Genomic DNA, 27519 nt, shown 5'->3' with positions numbered 1-27519 from the left:
GTCAGAACCGCCATGAGGTCAGGATGGACCGAGAACCGCCATGAGGTCAGAACCGCCACGAGGTCAGAACCGCCATGAGGTCAGGACGGACACGGTGTGACGGTAAATTAGGGCCAGTGTAGAAAGAGAAACAAAGAGGACGAGAAAATTTCTGCCCAAAAGTCTCACAAATGTTCTACAAAAAACAAAGAAATTTCTCAGATTGAAAAGTCAAAAAATTGTATAAAAAACTGAGAAAATGTTAGATTAATGTTGGATATTTTCTTTATAAAAAAAAAAGGAAATTTCAAAAGTTTCAAAAGTCAAAAATTTGCTGGAAAATTTTGATAAAAGGTTAGATTAATCTCAGAAATTTATTTAGAAGAAACATGGACATTTCAGAGTTTCTAGTAAAAAAAAACTAGAAAAAAATGTTGAATTTTGAGATTATTCTCAAACATTTTCTACAAAGACTTTCTAGAAAAACAAGAACATTTCTGAGTTTTAAAAGTTTTAAAAGTAAAAAGAAAAACTCAGTTTCAAAGATTAACATTTTTGACTTTTGATACTCAGAAATTTTCCCGCTTTTTTAAAAAGAAAATTTCTGAGATTAAACTCAAACTTTCTGAGTTTTTAGGTGGAAATTTACTCCGTTTTTCTCCCAACTCTGCTTCACAGTCTGGGCTTTCTCCCATTCACTTGGATTCCTCCGGAAAAGTTTCAACCAGGCCAACCAGCGAACAGAAGAAGTCGTTAACGATCATGTCGGTTTTCTGCGCCGTTTCAAAACAGTACTTTTACAGATGGAAACGGAGCCGTTCAGTCCACACTTAAAAATACAGAGTTAGCATTATAGCCGCTAATAGCAAAGAACAAGCGTCTGGTTTTTACAAGGTTAGCTAACTGGAAGAGATGGTTTTGGTCACAAACTATTTATTACCTTTGAACAGAAGCCATTCAACAACTCTGTCAATCGCAGCTAAACGCAGCTGTGGGCAGAACTTCCTGTGTTTGGACCAATCCTCCTTCTGACAGGCTTTACAGCAGTAATAGACATTTAGACACCTGGACAGTGAATGGACAAAAGGACACAAAGACGCAGCTCAGTGAATTAATCAAATATATGTATTACATAGATTTATTACACATAGAGTGATGTAGTTCAGGGATTTATTTCTTCCTCATAGTCCCCACAGTGATTTCTGAAGTATATGTTTAAAATAAAATCATTGAAATTCTATTTCAATGATTCTGGTACTAAAATAAAGATAATACTCCATCAGAAGTTTAAGCATCGCAAGAGCTGCTGCAGTTTAGCAGGAAATGAGGAAGGAACATGAAATAATTTGTTTTTTTTTATCCTTTTCTAGATTTTTTTAAAATTATACAGTAAATGAACCTGCACAATATTATAAATAAAGCTACAAATAAAGCAGATCCACCTGTGGACATTACCTGTCCAGAAGTTGATGCAGCTGAAGTGAATTCAAGCAAAACTACAAAAGTTTAGTAAAAAAAACCAGGTTGGGTCCATCTATAAAACTGGGAACTTCCTTTGTTTTTACTTACTAAACTATGAAGTGAAGCCATTTCAAGAGTTGGAGCTTCAAGATGCAACACATACAGGATGAATCCCTTAGTATGAACCGAATCTATAGAATACATTTGATTTATTAATTGAGTTACCAATAATGTGACTTTTAGCCTGATGTTCTCACTCACTGGACGTATTTCCTCGTTTGTTCAGATATAATCTGGGTTATAATTTTACCTGGCGCAGCGTTTCAAACTCTGTGACTCTGAAAGCTGTTCAGGTCGTTTCTCACAGAACGCGCAGATTTTAAAAGATTCCTCCAGTTTCGCAAACATTTCCTTCTGCGAGCGGAAGGCCAGAGATTTACCTGAGGCCTGCTGGACGGTCCTGGAGAAAACAAAAACAAAAACGAGAGAATAAAGGAGCAAAACAAACAAACTGGTGAATAAATCAAGATGTGGCTTTAAAGCCTCCCAGTCATAAATGGTCTGAGAATATTTAGGGCCTTTATTTTCTGTGACAGAAAAAGGGAGTAAATTTCTGCCAAAAATCTCAGAACATGTTTTAGATTAATCTAAGAAAAAATAAAGACATTTCTGAGCTTCAAAAGTAAAATATTCAACAGAAAAAAATTAGACAGTTTTGATATTATTCTTTGAAATTTTGTAGGAAAAATGTTGGATACTTCTGGATTTCAAAAGCAAAAACTTTCTAGAAAAAAAATATCAGAAATTAATCACAGTAATTTTCTAGAAAATTTCTGAGTTTTGAAAAATAAAATTTTCTCTTTTTGAAAAAATCTGAAATGTTTATATTAATCTCAGAAACTTCCTAAATAAAAGTAAGGAAATTTCTGAGCTTGAAAAGTCAAAACTTTCATAGAAAAAAACTCTTTTTTTGACATAAATTTAAGAAATTTTGACAACAAATAGGAAAAAAAAAGAAATCTCAGAAAATGTCTAAAACAAATTTTCTAAGGGGAAAAACGAACATTTCTGAGTTAGAAAACTTTACATTTTGCTAGGAAAAAATTGGATATTTGAGTTTCAAAATTAAAAAAATGTACTAAAAAAACAGAACTGTTGAGATTAATCTCAGAAATCTTCTAGAAAAAAACCGAGGAAATTTCTTAGCTTGAAAAATTTTAAATTTGCTTGAAAGAAAACTCAGCAATTTTGACATTAATCTCAGAAATGCTTTAGAAAAAAATCAAGACATGCGAGAATAAAGTCAAATCAAGAAAATATCTGAGTTTCACAGGTAAAAAATTTGCTAAAAAAAAAAAAGAAGAAGAAAACCTGAGACATTTTGAGATTAATCTTAGAAATGTTCTAGAAAAAGCTCATAGATACGCTGTTGTATGTGAAGGCTGTTTAAATGCTGCTGGTTCAGAATGACGATCTGAATCAGAGACCCAAACTCTGATTTAGTTTAGCGATCTAGCGGAACCTGCAGATCACATCTAAATGTTGCTCCATGCAATCAGTCATTTTAACGTTGAAGCAAACACGGAGCAGAGGAAGAAAACGGCCGAAACGCTCCGCTTACCTCTGAGTCTCCGTCATTTTGAAGCTGCTAATGGTGTAAAACAGACGCCGCGCAGCCGCGCAGCCGCTTCTCCTGCTGGGCTGAAATATGAGCGGCCTGCAGATGCAACACCTGCTGCCAGGCTTCTGGAAACGTCTGACGTTTCCAGACTGCAGGAGAACAAAAACCCTCCGTCTGACAGAGAGGAGGAAGATATGAGCACAACCAGATCACTAATTTATCTTAAAGAAACTTTATTATTACCATTAAACAACAACAGCCTTCATTTGTGTAATAATAAAAAAACATTGCAGAAGTCATAAGCTTCAAACCAGATCTGTGAACTTTTCCTGCCTTTACTCTCTCTCTCCACTAGAGGTCAGTATTGCTCAGTTAAAACCAAATGTTTGTTTTTATACTAAAGTGCTTTACGGTTTAAAACAGATCAAAACATCCATTTTCTTGCACCCTTGTCCCTCAGTGGGGTCAGGGGGGTTGCTGGTTCCTCTCCAGGTAACGTTCCAGGCGAGAGGCGGCGCGGGGTCACCTGGACAGGTCGCCAGTCTGTCACAGGGCAACACAGAGACACATAACCATGCACACACACACTCACACCTAGGGGCAATTTGGAGAGACCAATTAAACTGACAGTCATGTTTTTGGTCTGTGGGAGGAAACCAGAGTACCTGGAGAAAACCCACACATGCACAGGGAGAACATGGAGACTCCATGCAGAAAGACCGGGGCCGGGAATCAAACCCAGAACCTTCTTGCTGCAAGGCAACAGCTCTACCAACTGCGCCACTGTGCAGCCCCAAGACAAAAACAATGATAACTAAATAAAATAAAACTAATAATAATAATGAAAAACAGAAACAACAGCAACAACCAACTGAAACGATGTCATTATCAATTGAATCTCATGCAAAAACTCACTTAAAGCAAAAAAAAAAAACAACTAAAAATTAAAGATAACATCCAGTTGTACATTTCTTCCCCACAATAATAAAAGAGCGCTGAGAATAAAACATATCTAGGTGATAAAATCCACTGTGAGATTTCAAAGAATACAACGTTTTGAAAAAAAAAAAAAAAAAAGCACTAAAGAAAAGAAACTCAATTCTGCTTTGTGTGTGTTTGGGTTGATGACGTCACAAAAGGCACCAGATTGGAGCTGATCAGCTGGTTTTAGCTAACATTAAACCACAGGAGCAACTTTTAAAGCATTTAAAAAAAGATGCTGAATTTGAGCGACAGTTGAGCTGTAAAAACATCTCAACAAATTAAAGTCACCGTATAATTATAACATCTGATTTAATTTAGACAAAATGATTTAATTAGGCAGACGAATGCAAAAAGTTAGGAGGAAATTGTGTTTTTTAAAGAATAAAAAATAAAATGAGTAAATTATATCAACACAAAGTAAGTTCAGATACGTTACCAATGTCAGTGCTTACATCAGTTATTTCATGTTAATCTCCTAAAAATGTCACTGCAGGTCAGTAGAAAAATGACTTTAACCTGTAACCAGGTAATAGTGGCTTTTACAGTGTAGTCACCACAGACATCATCTCAGGGAACATAAGAAACTTTATTTTCCACTTTCACATTTCAAGTTTTCCATTTCATTTAAAATTTAAAACACTGAAAATGCCATTTGGCTGGAAGAGAGTAGTTACATCTACAATTAAACGTTCGTCAGCAATAAAGAATAAAACAGCTGCAGTAAAGAAAGGACCAAATAATGAAAGGTGCATTAGAGGAGATGACCACATCCTGATCCTTTCATATGAAGGTACATTAATATATGATCCATTGTCGCGCAGCTGTTGTAAGATTTGCAATTGTTGTAACTGGAGACATCGAGCGATGACAGGAATAATTTAGGCAGCTGCAATACCGCAGACTGCCAGCAGAGGGGGAACTGCTGATAACATCAGCTGTGAGGGATTTATTTACTCTTTAGTTAAAACATCATGAGGAGAAAAATCAGGTTCAGTTTGACTCCAAGAGACAAAATGTCTCCCACAGAGGACAGAGTGTTAGAGTCCATCCATCCATTTTCTTACACCCTTGTCCCTTAGTGGGGTTGGGAGGGTTGCTGCTGCCTCTCCAGCTAGCGTACCGGGCGAGAGGCGGGGTCACCTGGACAGGTCACCAGTCTGTCGCAGGGCAACACAGAGACACACAACCATGCACACACACACTCACACCTAGGGGCAATGTGGAGAGACCAATTAACCTGACAGTCATGTTTTTGGACTGTGGGAAAACCCACCATGCACAGGGAGAACATGCAAACTCCATGCAGAAAGACCGGGGCCGGGAATTGAACCCAGAACCTTCTTGCTGCAAGGCAACAGCTCTACCAACTGCGCCACTGTGCAGCCGAGTGTTACGGTTATACTCAGAAAAAATAAATACATGAAACTATTATATTATGAGAATAGTCATAAACAAACAACAATAAAGTCACAGTAATGTGAGAATGAAGTAAATAATAAGAGAATAAAGTCATAATATTACAAAAATAAAGTCATAATATATTGGAAATAAAGTTATAAGTTATAATAATGTGAGATTAAAGTGATAATATCAAACGGATAAAATCATATGAGAATGAAGTCAGAAAATTACAAGAATAAAGTCAAAAATAATGTAATAATAAAGTCAGATTGTTATGAGAATAAAACCATAATATTACAAAAATGAAGTCATAAAATTATGGGAATAAAGTTATAGTATTAGAAGAATAAAGTCCCATGAAAATGAAATCATAATATAACAAGAATAAAGTCATAATATTTAGAGAATAAAGTCAAAATATTACAAGGATAAAGTCGTACAATGACTCATACAAGAATAATGAGTATTATGAGAATGAAACCATGATAATAGGTGAACAAAGTCATAATTTTCTTCCCAACATTGGTTGGGACCTCATCAGACCTCATCATTAAGTGACCCCTGGAGGTCGTCCTGAGGCAGGAGGCCCTGGAAGCGGACGCAGTGGGAGTTGCAGTGGACCGGCGGTTTGTTGGGACAGGCCTGGACCTGCTCCGGTTTCTGGGAGCTGAACGGATTGGGCCCGCTGTCTCTGATGTGCATCTCCAGCTCCAGCAGGATCTGCAGGGAATACTGGAGCTCCGTGTCACTGGAAAACAAAAACATCTCCTGAAAGCTGGACTCAGCTGGACTCAGCTGGACTCAGCTGGGTCGGGATCAGCTGCTTTAGAGAAGGAAAGCAGAATCTCACGACGTAAGATTTATGGAAAAAGATCCAGAAACAGGATTTACCTGAACATGGTGAAGACAGACGGGATGTTGTAGTCTCTGAGCAGCAGGAGGGAGGGCAGCCAGCCCTGGACCAAACCCTGGTTGGCATGGAAACCTGGGGTAAAAACAAAAATTAAAAAAATAATAATGAAAAAAAAAACTGAAATATGAATTTATAAAACACATATAAAATAAAAATAAAAATGAGTCTCTTTCAATATAAAAGTTATGAAACTGCAGATCTGACTCTGGTGAATTTCTGGTTAAAACATCTTTAAGGGAAATGATGAGCACCAACCACACGGAGGGTGATTGACAGCGCTAAGACCCGCCTCCTGGCACTGATTGGTTGTTTATCGCTGGGACTTGGAGAAGGCGGGGGAGTTTGATTATTTTTTCACAGATTATCTGTCTCATACCAAACAGACACAACATGGAGACAGCTTCAACAAATATTTAAAAAATAGATTTTTTAAAATAAATGTTTGCTACTTCCCCCAAAATATTCTGTGTATTTCCTCATTAGGTTTTCTCAGAACTAGGCCTGTCACAATAATCAATAAATCAATAAATTGCATGATAAATGAAAACAAACTCAATAGTTTTCACTTGCATAATCATTTTTTTCTTTTTCTGGGTGATAAAAGTCTTCAGTCTGGTGATTTGGTCTCAACCAACTCTTATTTTGAAGGACAGTTTTGTTTACAGAGACGCCATGATTCATTTTATTTGTTGTTTCTGTTTTGTTTATTAATTTTGGATATTTAAAAAGTCCTCCAGAACCAGCATTAAATGTTCATCAGCATTTAAAGTTTATTGATCTGTAAGAATGTGCTCTTGCTTGAAAATGATCTCAAAACAACAATGTTATCGTTTATCATGATAACTTCTGGGACGATTTATCACTCAGAAGAATCTGTTATCGAGTCCAGTCCATTCAGAACAACTTCACAAAGACATGAAAAACGTCCCAAAGACGGTTCGCTGCTGCAGAGACGCTGCATTCACGATGGGTTGGGTTTATAATCCTGTGGGATAATAACAGACAGATGTCAAGTCCTCCAGAATCTGCTTTGCACCAGCTGCATGTTTTTCAAGCCGCAGGATGCAGAGCGATAAAAACTTTGCCCTTCAAACCAGATTACCGAACTCCACGGCCGCAAATCCGTCAGCTTAAAAACGTCCTTCTTAGAGACAAACAACAAATGAACAACAGGCGGGCGAGATTCCACAACAGAGAGAAATAAAGTCTCGTGTTACCGTGTTGTCAAGGAGAGAGGGAGGCGAGGAGCTGGTGCCGAAACACAGATGGTTTCACGGGTCAGGGGATTTGGACGTGAATAATGCACACCGAGGTATTACGATGCCAGAGGCTACACTTCTAGTCATTCTGAAAAATTAAACAGCGATTAAGTGTTTAGAGGTTTAGATATCAGGGAGATAAGGTGACAGAGAGGCTATTAGTGATTGGGAGCTGCTTGGCGCCTCTGAGGGCTTCAGCCATACCGTCGATGGCAGTGCTGGTAATAATAACAGATTCTTATTTTGTTTTGTGGGGAATAAAGAGCATTTTATGTGTCGCTGAGGTTCTGTGGAGGTAGAATTACACAAAAATCACTGTCCAGTTTTCCTCCAATAGATCCGTTTTTCTTCAGTCATTTTCTAGTATTAGAGCCAACAAGAAAAAATAAACATTTTATGAGAATAAAGTCAAAAAATAAGAGAATAAAGTCAGAATATTATGAGAATAAAGTTGAAAAATTACAAAAATGAAGTCATAATATTATGAGAATAAAGTTGAAAATTATGAGAATAAAGTCATATGAGAATAAAGTCAAAAAATACGAGAATAAAGTCATAATATTATGAGAATAAAGTCAAAATAATGCAAAAATAAAGTAAAAATACGAAATAATGTCATATTTAAAAAATAAAGTCAGAAAATTACAACAATAAAGTCGGAATCTTATCAGAATAAAGTCTAAATATTTTGAAACTGAAGTAATAAAATTATGAGAACAGTCATAATATAATAATAATGTGGAGAATAAAGTTACAAAATTACAAGAGTAAGTCATAAAATTACAAAAACAAAGTCACAAGAATAAAATCAAAATCTGCAAGAATAAAGTCATAATATTTAAATAAAAAAGTTTAGACTTTATTCTTGTAGGAGATTATTTTTGTAATATTATGAGGATGAGTTTGACAGTCCATCAAACTGACCAACAACATGACCTTTGAACCTGCTGTGGATAACCTGATGACCCAAAATGGTAAATGGACTGAACTTGTGTAGCGTTTTTCCAGTCATTTTGACACTAAAAGTGCTTTAGACTCACAAACGCTCTCACATTTATACGCAGATCGGTGGGCAGTTCAAGGTGAAGTGCCCAGAGGCACATCGACACGCTGGAATCGAACCTCTTCCGACTGCAAGACAACTACTCTATCCACACAGCCACAGTCACCTCCAAAAGCCTCCCATAGCTGAAGGGCCATTTATTTTATATGTTGAGTCTGGTGACTGCCAGCCAAACTCTCCCCCAGCTGCTGCCATAAATCATCTGAATCCCCTCCAGGAGCCTAATGAACAGGTCACGTCCAGTTAGCTAAACGTTTTTCAATGCTTCTGTCTACTTCAAGTAAAGAATGATGCAAGTAGGACCAAAGGGAAATCAAGATGGCTGACGGTTTCTAACCAGACTTCTAGTCTTTTGAACATCTTTACAGACTGATTTAAAAACCGTTGGGTTTAATGTCTTCCTCAGACTCTAGTGTTCTTGGAAAGGTTCTCAACACACAGTTATGGACAGGAAGTCCTGGTGTGGGAACCTCACGGTTGCATCTTCTTGACAAGCAGGAGTTTGGGGGATCATCTACGGTGTAACCAGCACTGCTCCGGTTTCTTGTTATGGGGATGACCTGGATCAAAACACAAATCTCTTACTTTACCGTCTAAGCTCTGATATTCATCCTGACACATGGATAGAAACAGTTCCCCCCTTCACCTGCGGTGGCGCTGCACTAAGAACCACAACCACAAAAACCTCTGGAGACACTGAGCACAACTTCCTTCTTCACAAAACATAAATAAAAATGGAGGGGCGTCAGATTTTAGTGGTTGAAGGATTTCTTGTTTGTTCTTGGCTGAGTCATTTCTCTATCTGACTCTGGTGTTTGTTTTAGTTGTAGTTACCCAGAATGCCCTGCACTAGTATACGTCCTACTTTTGGAGCAGCTTCCAGTTCATTTATGCACTGTAACCACAGCGGAGTTCACTTCAACCCAACAGACGCCGATGTTTTAAGGCAGATGGAAGGTTTTTAGAGTTTAATTGTGCATCCACACCTCTGCAGAAACAGACTCTCTAGGCAACCAAACCAGAGTTTGATTAAAGAGGACTGAACAGGACTGGTGTGAAAACACGCTAAGATCCCTTCTTAGCATAGAGGCACTGCTAACTTAGCTGAGATGGCTGCTGTGCGCCTCCCTTTGGGTTTGTCCGACTGGGAGAAAACAACAAGGCAGACTCAGAGCTTTCTGGAAGAACTGTTTATCCATTATGGCTTGGGAACACTTTTGGGATTCCCCAGAATAAGCTGGAGTGTGTCGCCAGGCTCTCATGGTTACTAGGCCTCCCAAACCTTCTCTCAGATTGTTAACAACTCCAACAAACGTCCTTGTTTCTGTTTGGTAGATAAATTTAAGTGCCTACCTGGGTGGAATCCGACCACAACGTCTGGCCTGGCTGCCTCCCCTTTCTCCACCACGTCCTCCCAGAACTGATGGTAGAGGCCCTTATAGGCACTGATGTACACCTTGTGCTTGGGGCCAAACGCTCTGAGCGGAGGTCTCACGATGCAGCCGTCCACCACCTCGGGTCCCACCATCACTATCTCAATGCCCTGGTGTCCAGGAAACATGTGGCTCAGCTCGTCGTAGTCAGTCAGCCTGGCTCCCATCGTCTCGCTGTGGGAGGCCCCTACGATGTGAACGGTGACGGGCTTCAGGTACGGGTCCAGCCCAAACTGCTGAATCGCCCTTCCAACGGTCAGAACCCGAGATAGGAACTCGCTCTGAATCCTCCATAAGGACTGTCTCAGGTCGTCATCGTCTGGCCGGGTTCTGCCGGCGTTCTTCCACAGAGCTGCCATGTTGGCGCTGGACAGGACTCTGTCCAGACTTTGGGTGAGGCCCTCCTGCATGGGAAGCCAGTCGTCCCAACCCTTCACATCGGCAGGTGCTTTGGACCATTTCTCAGTTGGGAACGGAAGATCTCCTGGAAGGAAAGACAGGATGATTTATGACCGATTTTGTGGTCTGAGTCGATCCTGATGGTTTGGTTACTTGGTGTGAAGTAGCAGAAAGAAGAAAATACAGTGGACCCCCGACTACTTGCTGATTCACCTGTTTATAGATTTTTCTATGGAAAGTGGCTCCAGTATTTACGAAAAAATTGACAAATTATAAACTTTTAAATAGAGCATAAATAAAGAAAGCCATGAGTTATCTACAGTATGGATTATAAGCTTTCCAAATATAGAAAACACATGGAAATCAAAAAAATTCTTTACTACAAGTGTTGTATTCACTTATAAGGTTTCAGGGCTAATTGTAATTTAGAATAGACTTGAGTTGCTTTGGCAAAAATAAATGTTTTCTTTCAAACAGTAGCTGGTTCAACATGATTTTGTTTTAGGCGTCAAGATGCAGTCAGTCAGCGTGGGGCGCAGCTCTGCTCACCGCAGTCAGCACAGCTGCAGATCTCGGTGTGTGTGGCATGATGTTCACAAACAAAAGTTCTGCAGATCTCAGCTATTCAGGAGGGTCCACTGTACAAAAATATTTACAAATGATTTAAAATGTTCCTGTATTCAATATAGTTGTTACCAGTGAACATCAGCCACTCCACCAACCGGTCAATGGCCACCAATCGCAGGATTTTGCAGACCTTCTTGTGATGAGGCCAGTCCTTTTTCTGACAGTCCTTTGTGCAGTAGTACACATTCAAACACCTGAGAGGCGACGACAAACAACAAAAACCAGGAAACACTCCTAACTTCTTCTACAAAAGCTTTTTAAAGATGTATAGTTACACATCTGATTGCAGCCCGCCAGCAGGAGCTTATTAAAGAGACAGAGGCCCTAAAACAGCTCAAAACAGGCAGAACTGAGCAACTGTTTATCAAAGAATGATTTTATAGACCTGCTTAAGGAAGCTTATCTTTTTTCTCATATTTGTCTTTAGTCGCTCATAGGAGGATTATTTATAGCCAGAGTTGGGGAGTAACTAGTTACATTTACTCAAATGTACTTGAGTAACTTTTTTGCAGAAAATTACTTTTAGGAGTATTTTTACTACGCTGTACTATTTACTTCAACTTGACTGATTTTATTTTGAAGTATTTTGACTCTTCCTTGAGTAAAATTTCTGGATTTTCTACCCACTGAATGAAAAACAAACATGTTTTAAGCAGAAATTCACCAGACACACACCTGCAGTTTCTATTAAAGTTTCATAAAATGTTTTATTCAAAGAAACTGATTTGGATTTTTTTTTTTTTTTTTGTTATTTTTTGCTACTTGTATGAATTACTGTCATTTTTATCCATAAAATACCTGAATTTCCACTCTACTTTATAATTTGGTCTGTCTGTTGATGTAATTTTTAAACATTAAATGATTGATAATTTTATCATTCACTCAGTACTAGAGTCGACTTTTTACCAAATACCTTTTTATACACTAAAGTAATTTCTTGGACAGCTACTTTTTACTGTTACTTGAGTAAAACTATGTTTCAGTATTGCTGCTCCTCTCCTCTCTTTGTAGCTGAAGGATGATGAAGGTAGCAGAAAAGAGACTCTGTTGCTGACCGAAAGCCTGTTTGGTCACTTTCTTGATTCTAAATATAGAAAAACAGAGTCAGAGACGTGAACTGTTGGCTTGTGGGTCGCAGGTCTCACCCCAGAGGAACTGACGGCTCCACATAGCAGCTTTTATAGTTCCTCCTAAACCACAGATGCTTCTCTAAATGGCTTCAGCTAACATTAAGTTTAATGCGAGTCGAGTGCAGCTGAAACTCGAATATGTATCAGAGAAGAGACAGAAATAAGACACAATCACCCTGAGGCACCGACAGACAGTCGTCCATCATGTTTACTTTCTGTTCTTTCCACCTTCACCCAAATGATGTGATATTTAAAATGCATCCAGCTCCTCTGAGTGCAGAACGGCAGACAGATGAATCAGTCCGGGAACTTTGCTATATTCGCGCCTGGCCACTGTCCACCTCTGCAGCGTTCGCTGGCTTATCATTGTGCAGCTGATGCAACGGCAGCTGGTAATACTTCACACATGACAGCTATTGGGCTGCAACACAACAACATCATACCCTGCGATGACATTCAGGGCTTTGCACTCACTTCACGCAGCGCTTCAGCGTCTGTCCCTCAGCGAGACGCTCCGGGAGTTTGTTGCAGCCGGCGCAGAACTTGAAGGTTTCCTCCATCTTCTGGAACATCTCCTTGTAGTTGCGGAACCAGAGTCCTTTAGTCTTTCCCTCCACAGCAGCCCTGATGAAAATCAGACAATTATCGACTCCTGCACTGCAAAGAAAAACTCAATTACACCAAGTTTTTGTCTGGTTTTCAGTGCAAATAACTCAGTACACTTGAAATCAGACAAAACTAACTTACTAGTAAAACATAGGAGTTTGTTTCAAGTTAATAATTCCTCAATATTGGTGAAGAAGTTGTAGTTCCAATGGCGCTGTTACCTAGCAACCCCAGCCAAGCCAAGCCCGTAACCTAGCAACCCAGTTCTGGTTCCACTAGCAGATTATTTCACTTCTAACACGGGAAAATGTATTGTTATAAGTGAAATAATCAGCCAGTGGAACTAGAACTGGGTTGCTAGGTAACGGGCTGGGCTTGGCTGGGGTTGCTAGGTAACGACACCAGTGGAACAACAACTTTTTCACCAATATGAAAGAATTATTTACTTAAAACAAGCTCCTATCTCTTGCTGACAAGCTACTTGTACGTTAGTTTTGTCTGATCTCAAATGTACTAAGATATTTTCACTGAAATAATTTGTAAAACTTTGCATTTTTTCAGCGAATATAGTTTTAAATGTGGTTCTTATTGGTAATTCTTGATGATTTCACTAAATCTTAATGTTTCTCTGGATTTCTTGGCTGGACGACCTCTGCCACGGACACACAGGCAGTGACCGCATGTCAAAAAATATCACTGGAAGGTCCAGTAGAAACTGGACCAAAAATACCTGGTGAGATTTTGTGGTTTTGCAGTGTAATGAAATGAAGACGAAGTAAAACGAGATACTGGAGTCGCTTCCTCTCAGGGTTTACCTGTATTCTCCAAAGTCCTTCATGCTGAGCTGGTTGAGAATCACCTTAGAGAGTCCAGGAACATTGGAGTCGAGTGAATAGAAGCCCGACTGGTCAGAGAAGACGCTGTCTGTCCCAGGAGAGAAGGACTGTGGGAGCGCTGGGGTCTGGGATGCCATGTTGGGCCCACTGGGGATGAAAATTATCAAAACATTGATATAAGTTTTATTGTTAGGGTTGCTGTCCTGCTGTCCTTCCTCAGCCTCTAACTGGGTTCTACTGTGTCAGAGGTGAAAACGCTCCAGGAAGAAACTCTGCTGAAACAGACTTTATTAAACAAAAGGTCATTTTAATTTGACTGGATCCACACTGTAAAACATCAGAGCCGCATTTTAGTTGTGTCTACTGTTTTTTTTTCTTTAAGACAAATAAATTGTGTGAGTTTGTGAAAGATAAACTTACAATAAGTTGTGTTAACTTTTTATTAAGAGTTGAATAAACTGGAGTTTTTAGGTTAACACTTAAAAAAACTGAAAGACAGGACTGGGAACTATTTCCCAGAATGCTTAGCGGCGTGTTTCTGTCTCCTGAGATGGAAGTGCGTTACGTTGATCTGACTCTTGTCCTGATCACACTAAATGTTTCTGAGCTGAATTCATTCAGATGTTTCATAAAATTCATCATCAGATCAGAAATTTGGTTCATTCAATTTGAAACAAGAATTTTAATTATCCTACAGTAAAATACGTCGTTATTATAACTTGATATTGTGAGTAAAATAATAGAGAAATGTGGCTCTTTAACTGGGTTAGGACAGTTTTTTTTCTTGCATATTGTGAAATAATTATTCAGTTTAAATTTCAGCATTAAGTTAAAACTCACAATTCAAGATTAACAAACTTAACAAACAATGATTAGTCGACTTGTCTCGTGTTGTTAAATCAACTTCATGAACTTTAATTTCTGAGTTAAAACCAAAATAATTTTCTTGTTGCATTTTCCAGGCAGCAGGTGGGTTTTCATTTTCAAATGTTTTACAGTGTATATAAAACACTACAGTTCTGTGCACCGATCCCAATGAATCTTAAACATTTCTAGACGACATTTTCACTGCGTGACTTTCACATGTTCTCCATCCCTTGAAGTCGCCTGAAAGGTCGTAAAGTTGGGAGGGAGCTGCAGTCGGCCCTCCAGTCGTCGGCCTCTGATCTAATTATGGAGGCAGTAATAAATTATGAATTGTGAGAGGTCAAAATGGCTTTTTAAAGAGTTTAAAACTGAATATTTTCACTCAGATTCAGTGGAAAAGCCTCCATATCTACAGATATCTCACGTATGATTCTGTAATTCCAGCTGCATGCTCTGAAAGCTCACATTTCCCGTTTTTCCTCTAAAAAGAGAAAATAATGTTCTTTCTCATCTAGTCGTGAATTTTTTCTGAGTTTTGTGTAAATACAGATTCTATTTACTGGCATCCTGAAAGTAAATGCCACCAGATGGCATTTATTCAGGATTTTCAAATAAAATACATTACAATTATTTGGAGTTATAATGTGAAAAGTTAAAAGTCTCTACTCCTGATGTAAAACATTCTGCACACTAAAATGCCTGTTTTCTGATTGTTTCTTCTATTACCAAGTATAAGATTTCAGCCAAGCAGCAAAACATCTATTAATAAACTCAGCCTGCAGAGATTTCCAAGGCACACACATTTAATCTCTGCATGTCTGAAACCTTGTGCTCATATTTTTTAAAAGCAGCCCCACCTTCTGCCATCTCCTCTCAGGTTTCATGATGCTGAGGATAGAAAACCATCACCGTCCAAATGAATCACTTCCAGTGATATTTTTTGACATGCGGTCACTGCGTGTTTGTGTCCGTGGCAGAGGTCGTCCATCCAAGAAATCCAGGGAAGCATCAAGATTTGGTGAAATTAAATTAGAATTACCAATAAGAGCAACGATTAAAACTATATTCACTGCAAAAACGCAAAATCTTATCAAGTATTTTCATGGAAGTACCCTAGTATATTTGAAATAAGACAAAACTAACTTACAGGTGACTTTTCATTAAAATATGGGAGCTTCTTTTAAGTCAATAATTCCTTTATATTGAAGAAAAAGTGCACATTTTAAGTGAGATAATCTACCAGTGGAAGACATTTAGTCTAATTCCAGTTTAACTGGCAGATTATTTTCACTTAAAACTGGAACTTTTTCATCAATATTAAGTAATTATTTAGAAACTAGGCAAAACACTAAGATGTGTAAGATTTTCTGTTTTGTGGTGTTAATATTTAAAACTTGTTTCATCTTAAAAACTATCTTCTTTGGATCTTGAATTCCTCAGGACCGACTCTAAAGACTCGCACTGCAAAAACACAACATCTTACCAAGTATTTTTTAAGTTATATCTGCAAATATCTTAGTACACTTGAAGTAAGACAAAACTGCCTTAACAGTAACTTTTCAGCAATATATAGAAACTTGTTTTAAGTCAATAATATCGATGAAAAGGTTCTGCCAGTGGAAGACATTTAAACTGAAACATTTTCATCAATATTAAGTAATTACTTAGACCAAAAATACTGGGTAAGATTTTGTGTTTTTGCAGTGCAAGTCCCATAAGTCATAAGAAAAAAAAATTCAACCAGTGGATAGTTGAGAAGAAACCAAGCAGTTATTCCTCTCAGGACACGGATCCCTTCCTTTGAGGAGCTGCTTGCTGGATTATCACATTCTCACCCTGACCTGTCAGTTCCAGCCCGTTAGCATGAAGGATGGGCGACAGAAAGCAGACAGACAGACAGACAGACAGACAGACAGACAGACAGACAGACAGACAGACAGACAGAGAGCTGGAAGGCGTCAAACCTTCTGTTCACGACGAGCCGAGATCTTTCCAGGTGAGTCCGGCTGGCGTTGGTGCAGCCTGCAGAAGAAAGGGAAGTCCTGCTGGTGTGCGTCTGCAGGGGTCTGGAAGACTTTACCCACCAGGAGTGGGAGAAGGGTGGGCTACTGCTCTGCTGTCATCTGAGGTCAAGGGGGTGTCTGCTATGTTGAAGAGAGGAAGAGGAGGAGGAGGAGAAGGAGAAGGAGGAGGAGGAGGAGGAGGAGGAGGGAGGGGGTTGCTTTGGATGAAGGTGGGAGACAAAGAAGAGAGAGACAAAGATAGAAAGAAGTACTCAGACCTATCTGGAAAACATTCCTGGAAGTCCAAAGAGAAAACAGATGACGTAGGCTACGTCCACACTGCAACCGGAAGTGACCCAATTCCGATTTTTTTTTTTTTTTTGTGAAATCGAATTTTAATTTTTTTTTTTTTTTGCCGTGGTCGTTCACAGTTCCAAATATATGCGATTTGTATGTGATCTCCAGTGAGGACCGCAAACGAGCTAAAAATGTCCCGCATGCGCAGTAGAGGGCGCAATAACGTCACACATAGAGAGCGTGCTCAGTGTTTTCCCAACAGCTGTAAAAAAAAAAAAGAAGTAGAGCTCAGAGTTTGCGGAAGTAAACACGGATGCTAACGGTGGAGCTTAGCTTGCGGTTTTGAAGTTGTTGTCCGACCGGAGCCAGAACATTAACAATCATCCTCATTACTGTCCCCCATGGTTGTTTTTATTCCCGTCTGCGTGTGTCAGGACGCAAAATAGTGACGTTTGTCGAGTATCGATGATGTTCAGGACCAGGCCGTTAGGATTCACGTCACACAGATTGGATATCCAAGGGGCCTGGATCGCATTTGAAAAAAAAATCGACTTGTGTCATTTAGACTATCATAGAAAGATCAGATATAGGTCGCACTAAGCAAAAAAAAAAAAAAACCCAAAAAACAAACAAAAAAAACGGTGTGAGCAATGTGAACGCAGCACGTGACGTCAGAACCCGGCCATGACGAACCAAGACAAACAATACGCTCCTTTAAAGCTAGTCTTAAATCCGACAGCCGGTAGCCTAATATCGCTTCTATTTAGTTGATTTCATTTTTTAAAAATGGCCACATGATGCTATGCAGTCGACTGCATAAATAGACAAGGACGTAAACCAAAGTTTTAATTTCATTTTATAACTTTTAATGAAAGATACGGCAGCGATGGACAGTTATAATGACTGTCAGCCTCGGTGTCATCGCGGATTTACAGCGGACACTTTTTACAACGTAAGAAGTTTGGCGTTCATAAACTTTATAAGTGTGTATAATTACCAAATATTTTTATATTGGTAACCATGGAGACAGTGCCGCCTTGTCATGTAGCCTAGCATGTATGAAGAAAACTGGTTAGCGTCTCGTCTTCTGTAACAAACAGGTAGATTGTTCTGTTTGAGCATTTTTGTTCCAGATTTGTGGTGCATAGAAGACGTTCTGACTCAAGACTGAATTATGTAAACTTTGATTTTCTAGTAGTGAAGTCATTCTTTTGTTGATTTTTGATGTGTGCTTTTAATGTGTGATACTAGAAAATAAAATAGAATAAAATCTCTCCTTCTTCCTAGCAGATCCCTGATGATTTGGGGTTAAAACTGGCAATTACAAAAGTTCATGCAACTCCTCTTCACTGCAAAAAACACATTTTAGCAAGAATTTTGTCTGGTTTCTAGTGCAATGTTTTATTTCTTAATATGATAAGTTATATTAAATTGTAAATCATTTCTTAATGATTCAACATTAAGGAATTATTTGCTTAAAACAAACAAGCTCCCATATTTTGCTGAAAAATTACTTGCAAGTCAGTTTTGTCTTATTTCAAATGTATTAAGACATTTTCACTAGAAACTGGACAAAAATACTTGGCGAGATTTGTATTTTTTTTTTGCAGTGTTGACAGAAAGTATAGATCTAGTTGAAGAAAAGTAGAATAGTATGATTATGTCACTATCGTATTTCACTTTGGAGCAACAAGTAGATTCTCATTTATTAAATACGCATCCTGTGGTCGTTGAACAGACGATGTTCAGTTGTAAAACATAACTGCCAACACTCGTTTTTAATTACAAAAATTTTTTATTTGGTCCATCGGAACCTGAGATTGAAAATTAAACGTACAGATTTATACAGCTGTTCATAATCCAACCCACTCCCCCCGAAAAAAAATCACTAAAATATATATCACATTCGTCAGCATTTGTTTTTTTTTTTTTTCATATCAGGTTATTTTTCTGTTCAGCTCTACTATCATACTGTAAAGTTTTTACAAGTTTAAAAGGATCAGCTCATTTTTTCTCTTATTATTTTCAAATATGTCAAGTTTTGTAATTTTGCAGTCTGTACAATTTACAAGGAGGAAAAATGAGAGAAAAGGCATTAAGTTGGCTGGACCAACCACTTTTCACCAGCAGGGGGCGCCTCCAACACAACTCAACAGAAGATGACGAAAAAAGAAAAGAAGACATAAAAGAAGAGCGAATCTGACGACATTAAAAGTTTGAGGTGCCTTATCTTTGCAGTGTTCGTTCATTTCTTTTCAATCTAAACCAAACTTCATCCCAACTCTCCATCATTCATGAACTCAGCTAATCATCAGCATTCATTGGAAAACATGCCTGCAAATCACTTGTGTGAATAAATTAGACAGTTAAGCTCACAGCTGCACAACTCAAACAGCCCCGAACCCGACAGACAGAAAGATGAAAGACAGGGGGGAAAAAACCCTAAACCAGGAAGAAGACAACAAACTCTTCTTCATCTCAGTAAATATGTTAAGGATTTAAAGTTTGAGCGCCCAATAGTACAACAACTAATCACTAATTATGAACGCATCAGGAAATTTGCTCATCAGCTTTCAAGTGTTTCCTCCATTACACAAAGTAAATGCAAGACAAAAACTTAATTAAAAAAGTCCGCTGTTGTTCTCTTTGACTTTAGTACCGCATTCATCTGTCCCGTTTCTCTGATGAAGCTGCCGTGTTGCCACGGCGACGGGGACGCAATCAGGAGGAGTGATGGCTTTGACTGCAGATGTGAGAATACAGCAGGAATTAAAACAGCTGTGGTTTTTTTTTTTTTTTTTTGGCGTCTCCAAACGTCGTGTTGCTGACTTCCTGTCGGAGAACGGCCCAGAAGATGCCTGAGAAGTCCCTGCAGTTCCGTTAGAGCGCCCCCTAGTGGCAGGTGGAGCTCCTCAGTGCTCTCCAGCTACACTAAAACTTAAAGTGACATGTTGACAAACAATGGATAAAAGCTGACCTTCACCTCAAGTGCAACATGATTTTAAAACGAGACGTTACCTCGTAAACAAGAAGTTTATAAGCAAAGATATAAATGAATCTCTTAAAGGGATAGTCCAGGATTTTCCACCTGCAGACATAATTCATAGCTTCTTTATTTAGCATAAACATCTGAGGCTAACAAAGACCAAAGCAGATTTCTACTATATCACACACCCAAATCCAGAACATCATAACATTTTACGATGCTATGCCTTCACATCTGCAATGATTTACATAGGAAATGGAAGCTGGAGGCGGTGCATCACCAACAGTCTTCCTGAGTGAAACAGGGTGGCAATTAGAGATGCAAACCTTTCAGTGCTAGCAATTTGGTGTGATTCCAATTTTAGGGTCACAGTTCAATTCTGAAACAATTTTTAATTCAGAAACCAACGTTTCTATTCTAGAGGTTAGGTTTAAGTTTTGTGACTGATGAGGAAAAGACAGTGTAAACTCATTTATGTAAAACTATTTAAAAAGGTTCCATGCTGCATCAAATTTCATCAGTAATTACCAGCTGTTAGCTTAGATGCTTGACTATTTCTTCGATAAAAATATCAAATATTCACAATATAATTTTACACAAATCTAAGCAGATTAAAATAGCATTTTGAATCAATTCAGAATTTTCAGGACTAGGAATTACAATTCTCAAATCTCTAGAGAATTGCTTTTTTTCTGCCCTATAGTGGGAATGAAAATAGATTGTTGTCCTAGTACTTTTTAAATCAATCATAATGCATTACTGACTTAAACCAAGCTGCTTTATCTTGTTGAAAATGTCCTTGTAAGTTAGTTTTGTCGTATTGTAAGTGTACTGATATTTGCACTAGAAACCAGAAAAAAAAAAAAACTTGGTGAGATTTTGTGTTTTTGCAGTGCAAAGATTCAACAATAAATTTTGATCTGAGCTTTTCTAGATGTTACAGCTATTTGATTCATTTGCTTCACTTTTTGTTCTCAGAATGAGTTTCACACAGGAGGACTATTGGTGATGCACCACCTCCAACATCGATTTCCTGTGCGAATAATTATAGGGTTCTGTGCAGTAATGAGGATTTAAAGACATAAAAAAACAACATTTATGATGTGTTTTTGAAACCCTGGAGAGGTTTATAATGGCAGACGTCCATTTTGGTTTTTAGCCATCATATTTACCATGCAGATCCAGGAAAACACCAAGAGATATCTAAAAAAAAAAAACACTTTAAAAACTCTGAACTATTCCTTTCAGGAGGAAAATCTATCAGAAAGGATCTGTGTGTTGTCTAATCCAAGCAGAGATTTCCTTCCTTATTCAGCATTTTTAAAAGACGGAAGGTCCCAGAATCACAGGAGAGAAAAAAGACGGACACTAAATCCAGCTTTCTGACAGCTTGCTACAAAACATTTACATGATGACAGAAACAAAGTTTGGTCCTGAGCTACTCTGAGTGGGGACAGACTGCACTGGATGAGTAATGGCTTCATCTGCAACCTTAATGGAAAAGGCGGTGAAGGTCAGGCTACAAAACAAGTAAGACTAAATATAAAAGAAACATTAATTATGCTGTAAACCCAGCGGGTTTGGCTCATAATGTACCACACTGAGGACTGGTGAGCATCCTGTTGAGGACGACTTGTGGAGGAAGTGAGTGACTGAGTGTGGGCAGGGCCATGGCTCAGTAGTTTAGCTTGAAGCTAGCTTCCCATGGTGTCTCGGTCTAGATCCTGCCCATTTCCTCTCTTCTCATCCCGACATGGCACTTCCACATGGCTTAAAAAAATAAAATAAAATCTGGAGATCCAGTAAACGCTCTGTAGACTTCACATTCATATGCACTTCCAAAACCAGAAAACTCGCCTTCCTCTGCAACTCGTAGCTCCCCACAGCTCTTTTCTACCATTGCTTGATTTTTTCAGTGGTCTGACAGGTCGTTGGGTTAAAGTCTATGGGTGGGGGGTGGAGAGGGCAGGGGTCATAGAGGCCTGGGCCTGTGCAGCCCGTCAATGTCAGGGGTGAGGTGGGGGCTGTGGGTGGCCTTGGTGGGAGTCCAGTCGCCCAGGGAGGCCTGCGCCGCCTTCCGGTGGGCGAGGCGATGGGTGATGGAGAAGCCTGCGTTTCCCTCCAACTGGGAGAGTACCACCAGCACCTGCCTGCAGGGGGAGACAGAGAGCAGCGCTTTCAATTTGAGCTTCATGCAGGTTCATAGATGAAGTATAATGGAGTTCTTTAATCTGATTTAACTTCAGACAGTGAGAAAAATCATGTAGGGTTATGAAAATATCTGGTTTCATCTGTAAAGGTTTTACAAATGTAGGCATTTAATCAAATGATAGATTTAGACTTTATGACAAAAATGTGGAGTTTGAACATCCAGAACTTTCAAGAAATTCAAACAGAAATCAAAGATTTTCCAAACCTTGAAAACACAAAATTAAAATTATTTCAAGATAAAACAACTGGAAATAAAACGATCGAGTTCTTACAAAAGTGAACAGTTTTTAAATATATCCAGTGTTTAATTTGCATTAATGTGGACTGTAGCGTGTCTGTACGGCTGGATGACACGTTAAATGCTGGAGAACATAATAATGTGAAACCTGAACGCATTAGCAGCTGAATCCAGCCAGAGGAAGATTATGAAGAGCAGAGCTGTAACCCCACGGGGCCAACATGTTTATACAAGCACTGCTGCAACATTTGTTCTACTTACTCCTTACATAATGGGTATAAACACCGTACATATTCCTGTTAAACTGCCAGTTTAACATGAAGTCAGTGAATCTGAAGTCAGTTCAGATTAAAAAAGCCTTTATTTGTCCCAGAGGAAAAATAAATCAAGTTAAAGTCAAAGTTTATTTATATAGCACAATTACAACAGCTTCAACTGACCAAAGTGTCTCACAACAAACACAACATCACAGATGGATCAATGATAAAATAGAAAATAAAATTAAGTTTAGTAAAAATAAGACAAATATAAAATGGGCAGCAATACCAAAAGCTAATAGTAGGAATAAAAACCAAACAATATTGAATTTTAAAATTAAATGAATTACTTAAATTTAAGTAATTATTTCTTCATAAATTTATTATGTATTTATTGAATGATTTATCTGCATATTTATTATGTTATTTACTCCATAACTTAAAGAGGAAATGAATATGTAGTGAGGTTTGTGTAATAATAATTAAAGTTTTATTAACAATTGTAAACTTTTCCAACTTTATTGTGAAATGTATGCTGTGTAATTAAAATTACCGACATAACTGGATAATAACATAACGTGAGACATATTACAAGTGAAATAATCTGCTTTTATCAATTTTAAGGTATTGTTGCCTTTAAACAAACTCCTATATCTTACTGAAAAGTAAGCAGAGTTGGGCAGAAGACACAGCAAAAGTCGCACTAATTAGTCTACTCAAGTACTGACTAACATCAAATCGTCAATTATTTCATATTTAAACATTTCATAGTCAGATTAACTTAATTGTAAAATTAAGTGGAAATTTTGGTATTTTATGGACCAAAATGTCAAAAAGAAAATTATTCCAAATGAACAAACGTCTCATTTCTGCATTTGTCTTTGATATGGCGTAACCAGGACTACAAACATGAACCTACTTTTACTCAAACACAAAGTAATCAGTCCCAAAAAAAAATCTGAAACTGTGAGCCTGTCTTATAACACAATCATGCAAAAATCTTTATGTTTTGCATCTACAGTAATTTAAAATTCTGCTTTATTTTATTATTAATAAAATAAAACAAAAATCACAAAAAGTAAATTTTCAATTACTTTTTTTAGAACCTCAGGTGCTTTCAAATGAACTATTTTGACATGGCAAAAAGTTTGGACACCACTGGGTTAGGTATAAATGTAGCTACTAAAGCTCATTATATGGGCAGAAATAAAAACTTGTAACAGATAAATGTTTTCCTGGAAGCATGGCATGAAGACCATTTGATTCTCAGGCCTAAGACCCTTTAGAGAGGCATGTACCCATTTGTCCTATTTTTGCCTTCCGTCCTCATGTTTCTTAAAAACGTGTATGTGTGTGTGTGTGTGTGTACCTGTGTAAAGGTGGAACGCTGTCGATGGTCTTGAGGCTGCCGCGCGTGGAAACCACATTGAAGCTGTCGGTGCAGTCACAGGAAACATGGAGGTAGTACTTGGGGTGGCGGTTCTCCACCACCACGATAAGCCCCGCCCATCCATGGGTCAGGTAGTAGCAGGTCATGCCCTCACGACCCTGAGGATGCATCGCACGCTAGGTTAGGTGGAGGCTGAACAAAGAGTTTGTCACTGATGCAAGAGAGGCTTCAAAACTTCATGTTTCAAAGAGGATTTTTAATCAAACATCAAATTCTTTATATTAATGTGTTTAAAAAAAGACCTTGGAGTTTTACATTGCAGATAATCTACTTTTTAAGCGAATTATACATCTTAAAAAGCTGATTAAATAGTGTTCAACTGTGCAGCTGCCATCTCTAATCAGATTACTCATTAACAGCATTTCTCTTCCAAGAAATCGTCTCTGTAACAAAAGAACTGTGTTCTTCACAAAAAGCATCCTGAATTATTTACAGCAGGCTAAGAACTCGTATCTTTATACGATGTAAAAACGCTGCTGCTCGGGTAGTAGCTACAGAGTGCTGCTGGGAACTGAACCCAGGGTTATTTATTTTAAAAGAAAAACAGTTCAGAAGTGTTGAGAAGCTTAAAACATCTTAAAAAAAAAAAACACGCCACTCGAAACATATTTGTTCACGAGCGAAGGAAGAAGTTTCTGTGTTAGAGTGGCCTTTAAAATGACACAAAATAACCTGATACAGAAAAGAGGGAAGGAAACAAAGTGAAGAACTTTTTTTTTTTTTTTTTTACAAATTTATCCAATATTCTATGGATTCAAATTCCAAAATAACCATTTGCATGATTCAGGAGAGCTTATCTTCATGTTGAAACTGATCCAACAAGTTTAGCGACACTCTGGAGAGAGAAATGTCCCTAACAGGAATTCAGTCAAGCTAGCAAAACACGTAGAAACTGATAACACCTCGCTAACACAATGTTCACGTTTTCACATCTACATAAACTCATTTAAATTAAAGATCCAACACTTTTTAAAAACCCTAAGCAACAAACCAGAGGAGACATACTGCTAACTTATGTTCAGTGAAGGTCAAATCAAAACCAAAATGGAGAACGGTGAAGGTCAAAGCTTCTCCAACCGGATAAAGACAGAAATGTTCTCTTTATTTGGGTCGGTGAGGCGAGTCTCACCTCGTGTCGTTCTCCTTTGTTCTCTGTGAGCAGGATGATGGCGTCGGCCAGCGTGGTGGGCGTGGCCTCCACCTGCTCCACCATCACCTGGCGGGAGCTGTAGATGGCCAGGATGTAGCCGGGGAAGTCGTGGCTGGGCCGGCGGGCCGCCCCACTGGTGGGACTGGAGACTGCGGACACGGACAGAACGACGAGTCGCGGTTACGGCTTCATCAGGACAGACAGACAACAGAAACCAAACCAGAGAGAGAGCTGTTCTCTAGGTTCTTTAGGAAATATTGGAGTACAATATGAGGTCAGAAGGAAGGAAGAAATGAGGAAAGGAAGGAAGGAAAGAAGGGTTGCAATGCTGCAATTTCTTAAGTGTAATAAGTTATCTACATTTGAAACTGGATAAAAATTAAAATTTTGTGTTTTTGCAGTGCTCATGATTCATCATATTTATTTCTCTTTCATTTATTTAGTTTGGATATTTAAAATGTCTTCCAGTTCCAGTGTTAAATGTTCAGCAGAATTTAAAGTTTATTGAAAGAATGTGTTCTTGGTTGAACAATATTGTCATTAATCGCGATAACTTCCGGAACGATTCATCAGAATTTAATATCGTGGCAGGAAGTCTTACTGGGCGTGGGCGGAGCTCCCGTCCCGCTCACGTTCATCTGCCAGTGGTTGAAGGCGCAGCAGACGACGGCGTACTCCCCCGGCTCCAGCATCACGTCGCAGCCCACGAACTTCTTGACGGCTCGCTTGCTGTGGGCCAACAGGCGGCCCAGGGTCAGCTTGTTGCCGCTGCCGAATGAAGCGCGGAACACCATGATGCAGAGGTCCAGCAGGTGGCTGTCGGCCGTGTCCGAGCGCCTGGAGACGAGGCAGCGGGGGGGCGGAGTCAGACGGAGCTCGGGTGAGGTTGAAGGGATGATGATGGGGGTGAGGTTACCTGCTTCCCTCCTGGAAGAGAGCGAACTCCAGGGCGGTGCGCTCCAACACGGTGAGGGCGGTGACGGTGACCGGGCCGCTGGCTTTGCTGGGGAAGCAGCCCTGCAGACGCACTTCCTGCCAGTCGGAGTGGATCTTACAGATGTCGACTGAGTCAAAGTATCTGGAGGAGACGAGGAAAACAAAAACGTGTTTGGAAAATTAGTAATTGACCAATTTCTCATCCTTAATCGATTAATCGTCAGAATAATCAGAATCGAGCTAAAATAATTGTTAGTTGCCTTTCTAACATTCCTGTTTTTTTTCCAATCTTCTTTTAAATCTTGATCTGCAGGCGAACACATCTCTGGGTTTCTCTTTCCCTTTCAGTTTTATCGCCTCCTTTGGCCTCCAGGATGCCAGCGCTGATCAACATCAACTGTATCTGTCCACCTGATGCTCATCAGTGGAGCCAAATTGCTCATCAACATGACAAGCTCTTACAGTTTCCGAGACAAAAGTGTCAAAACAGATGCAGGCAGCAGGTCTGTCTGTCGGGAGGAATGTGGAGCAGAACCAAACGGGGGCGACGCTGTTCTCGTCTGGACCGAAACGTTTCGAAACAGCYGCGCTGAACTCAACGTGTGAAAAAGAAACGGACTCGTGGCTGTTTTGTCTTTCTCCCTTCAACCAGGGGTGTCCAAACTTTCTGTCATGAGGGCCAAAATTTTAGACTCAACAGTCGTCATGGACCAAAAAATAACCTAAAATCAAGGAAATAAAGTCACCTGGTATTTATTGTAGATTAAAAACTTAAAAGGAATTTTTTTTTTACAAAAGTGTAGATAGAAAAAGGAGTAAATTTCTGCTAAAAACTCAGAATTTTTGTGATTAATCTCAGAATAAATTTTTCAAAATTTAAATTTTTTGACAAATGTGTCATTTTTTTAATTCCAGTTGGGGGCCGCACAAAATGAGTCCAAGGGCCACAGGTGGCCCCCAGACCGCACTTTGGACCCCTTTGCCTTAAACTAGTGAGTGAGTTAGGGAGAAAGGAAGGAAGGAAGGACACAAATAATAAATATAGGAGACAAGGAAGTAAGTAAGTAAGTAAGTAAGTAAGTAAGTAAGTAAGTAAGTAAGTAAGTAAGTAAGTAAGTAAGTAAGTAAGTAAGTAAGTAAGTAAGTAAGTAAGAGATAAAGGAAAGAAGGACACAAAGAAGAAATACAGGAAAGAAGAAAGGAAAAAATAAGGCAAGGATGAAATAAAGAAAAAAGAAGTAATATAGGAGACGAAGAAGGAAGGAGGAAAGGCAGGACACAAAGGAGAGGAGACAAGAAAGGAAAGAGGGAAAGATGCAATGGAGGAAATAAGGAACAAGGAAGGACAGAAGAGAGGAGGCAGATAAGGAAGGAAGGGCACAAAAAAGGAAGGAAGGAAGGAAGGAAGGAAG

At 38.9% G+C, this 27519-nt stretch overlaps 3 protein-coding genes across 5 annotated transcripts in view; all 3 read right to left on the bottom strand.

Moving 5' to 3' along the window:
* Positions 1–3564, bottom strand: part of LOC103481122 (putative protein MSS51 homolog, mitochondrial) — a 6743-nt gene extending 3179 nt beyond the window's left edge. The window contains exons 1-3 of the mRNA XM_008436415.2: positions 3062–3564; positions 1751–1900; positions 920–1044 (exon numbers count right to left, since the gene is read on the bottom strand). Coding sequence (XP_008434637.1) covers positions 920–1044; positions 1751–1900; positions 3062–3078 — 292 coding nt within the window. The 5' untranslated portion in view covers positions 3079–3564. The remainder of the gene's footprint in view (positions 1–919; positions 1045–1750; positions 1901–3061) is intronic.
* A 1906-nt stretch (positions 3565–5470) lies between these two features.
* LOC103481121 (putative protein MSS51 homolog, mitochondrial) lies at positions 5471–16748 on the bottom strand. The gene is made up of 7 exons (XM_008436414.2): positions 16544–16748; positions 13692–13859; positions 12745–12894; positions 11210–11334; positions 10035–10598; positions 6338–6431; positions 5471–6194 (listed from the first exon to the last, which is right to left on the bottom strand). Exons 2-7 carry the CDS (start codon positions 13847–13849, stop codon positions 5984–5986), a joined length of 1302 nt encoding a protein of 433 aa, XP_008434636.1. The 5' UTR covers positions 13850–13859; positions 16544–16748; the 3' UTR covers positions 5471–5983.
* A 2050-nt stretch (positions 16749–18798) lies between these two features.
* Positions 18799–27519, bottom strand: part of capn15 (calpain 15) — a 54589-nt gene continuing 45868 nt past the window's right edge. For all 3 annotated transcript variants that reach the window (XM_008436407.2, XM_008436406.2, XM_008436405.2), the window contains 5 exons: positions 26088–26249; positions 25773–26008; positions 25151–25320; positions 23941–24119; positions 18799–22015 (listed from right to left, as the gene is read on the bottom strand). In XM_008436407.2, coding sequence (XP_008434629.1) covers positions 21838–22015; positions 23941–24119; positions 25151–25320; positions 25773–26008; positions 26088–26249 — 925 coding nt within the window. In that variant the 3' untranslated portion in view covers positions 18799–21837. The remainder of the gene's footprint in view (positions 22016–23940; positions 24120–25150; positions 25321–25772; positions 26009–26087; positions 26250–27519) is intronic.

Source organism: Poecilia reticulata, linkage group LG19 (assembly GCF_000633615.1).
Source record: "Poecilia reticulata strain Guanapo linkage group LG19, Guppy_female_1.0+MT, whole genome shotgun sequence".
Lineage (NCBI taxonomy): Eukaryota > Metazoa > Chordata > Actinopteri > Cyprinodontiformes > Poeciliidae > Poecilia > Poecilia reticulata.
This window is presented reverse-complemented; position numbering and strand designations above follow the sequence as displayed.

What these genes read in the sequence shown, in the direction of transcription:
- LOC103481121 (XM_008436414.2), bottom strand. Translation starts at nt 13,849, where the DNA reads ATGGCATCCCAGACCCCAGCGCTCCCACAGTCCTTCTCTCCTGGGACA. An exon ending in GGAGTGGCTGATGTTCACTG is followed by an intron (nt 10,599 to 11,209) that starts GTAACAACTATA and finishes CTTTCCTTCCAG; the next exon opens with GAGATCTTCCGTTCCCAACT. An exon ending in TGTGGTCGGATTCCACCCAG is followed by an intron (nt 6,432 to 10,034) that starts GTAGGCACTTAA and finishes TTTTTACCCCAG; the next exon opens with GTTTCCATGCCAACCAGGGT.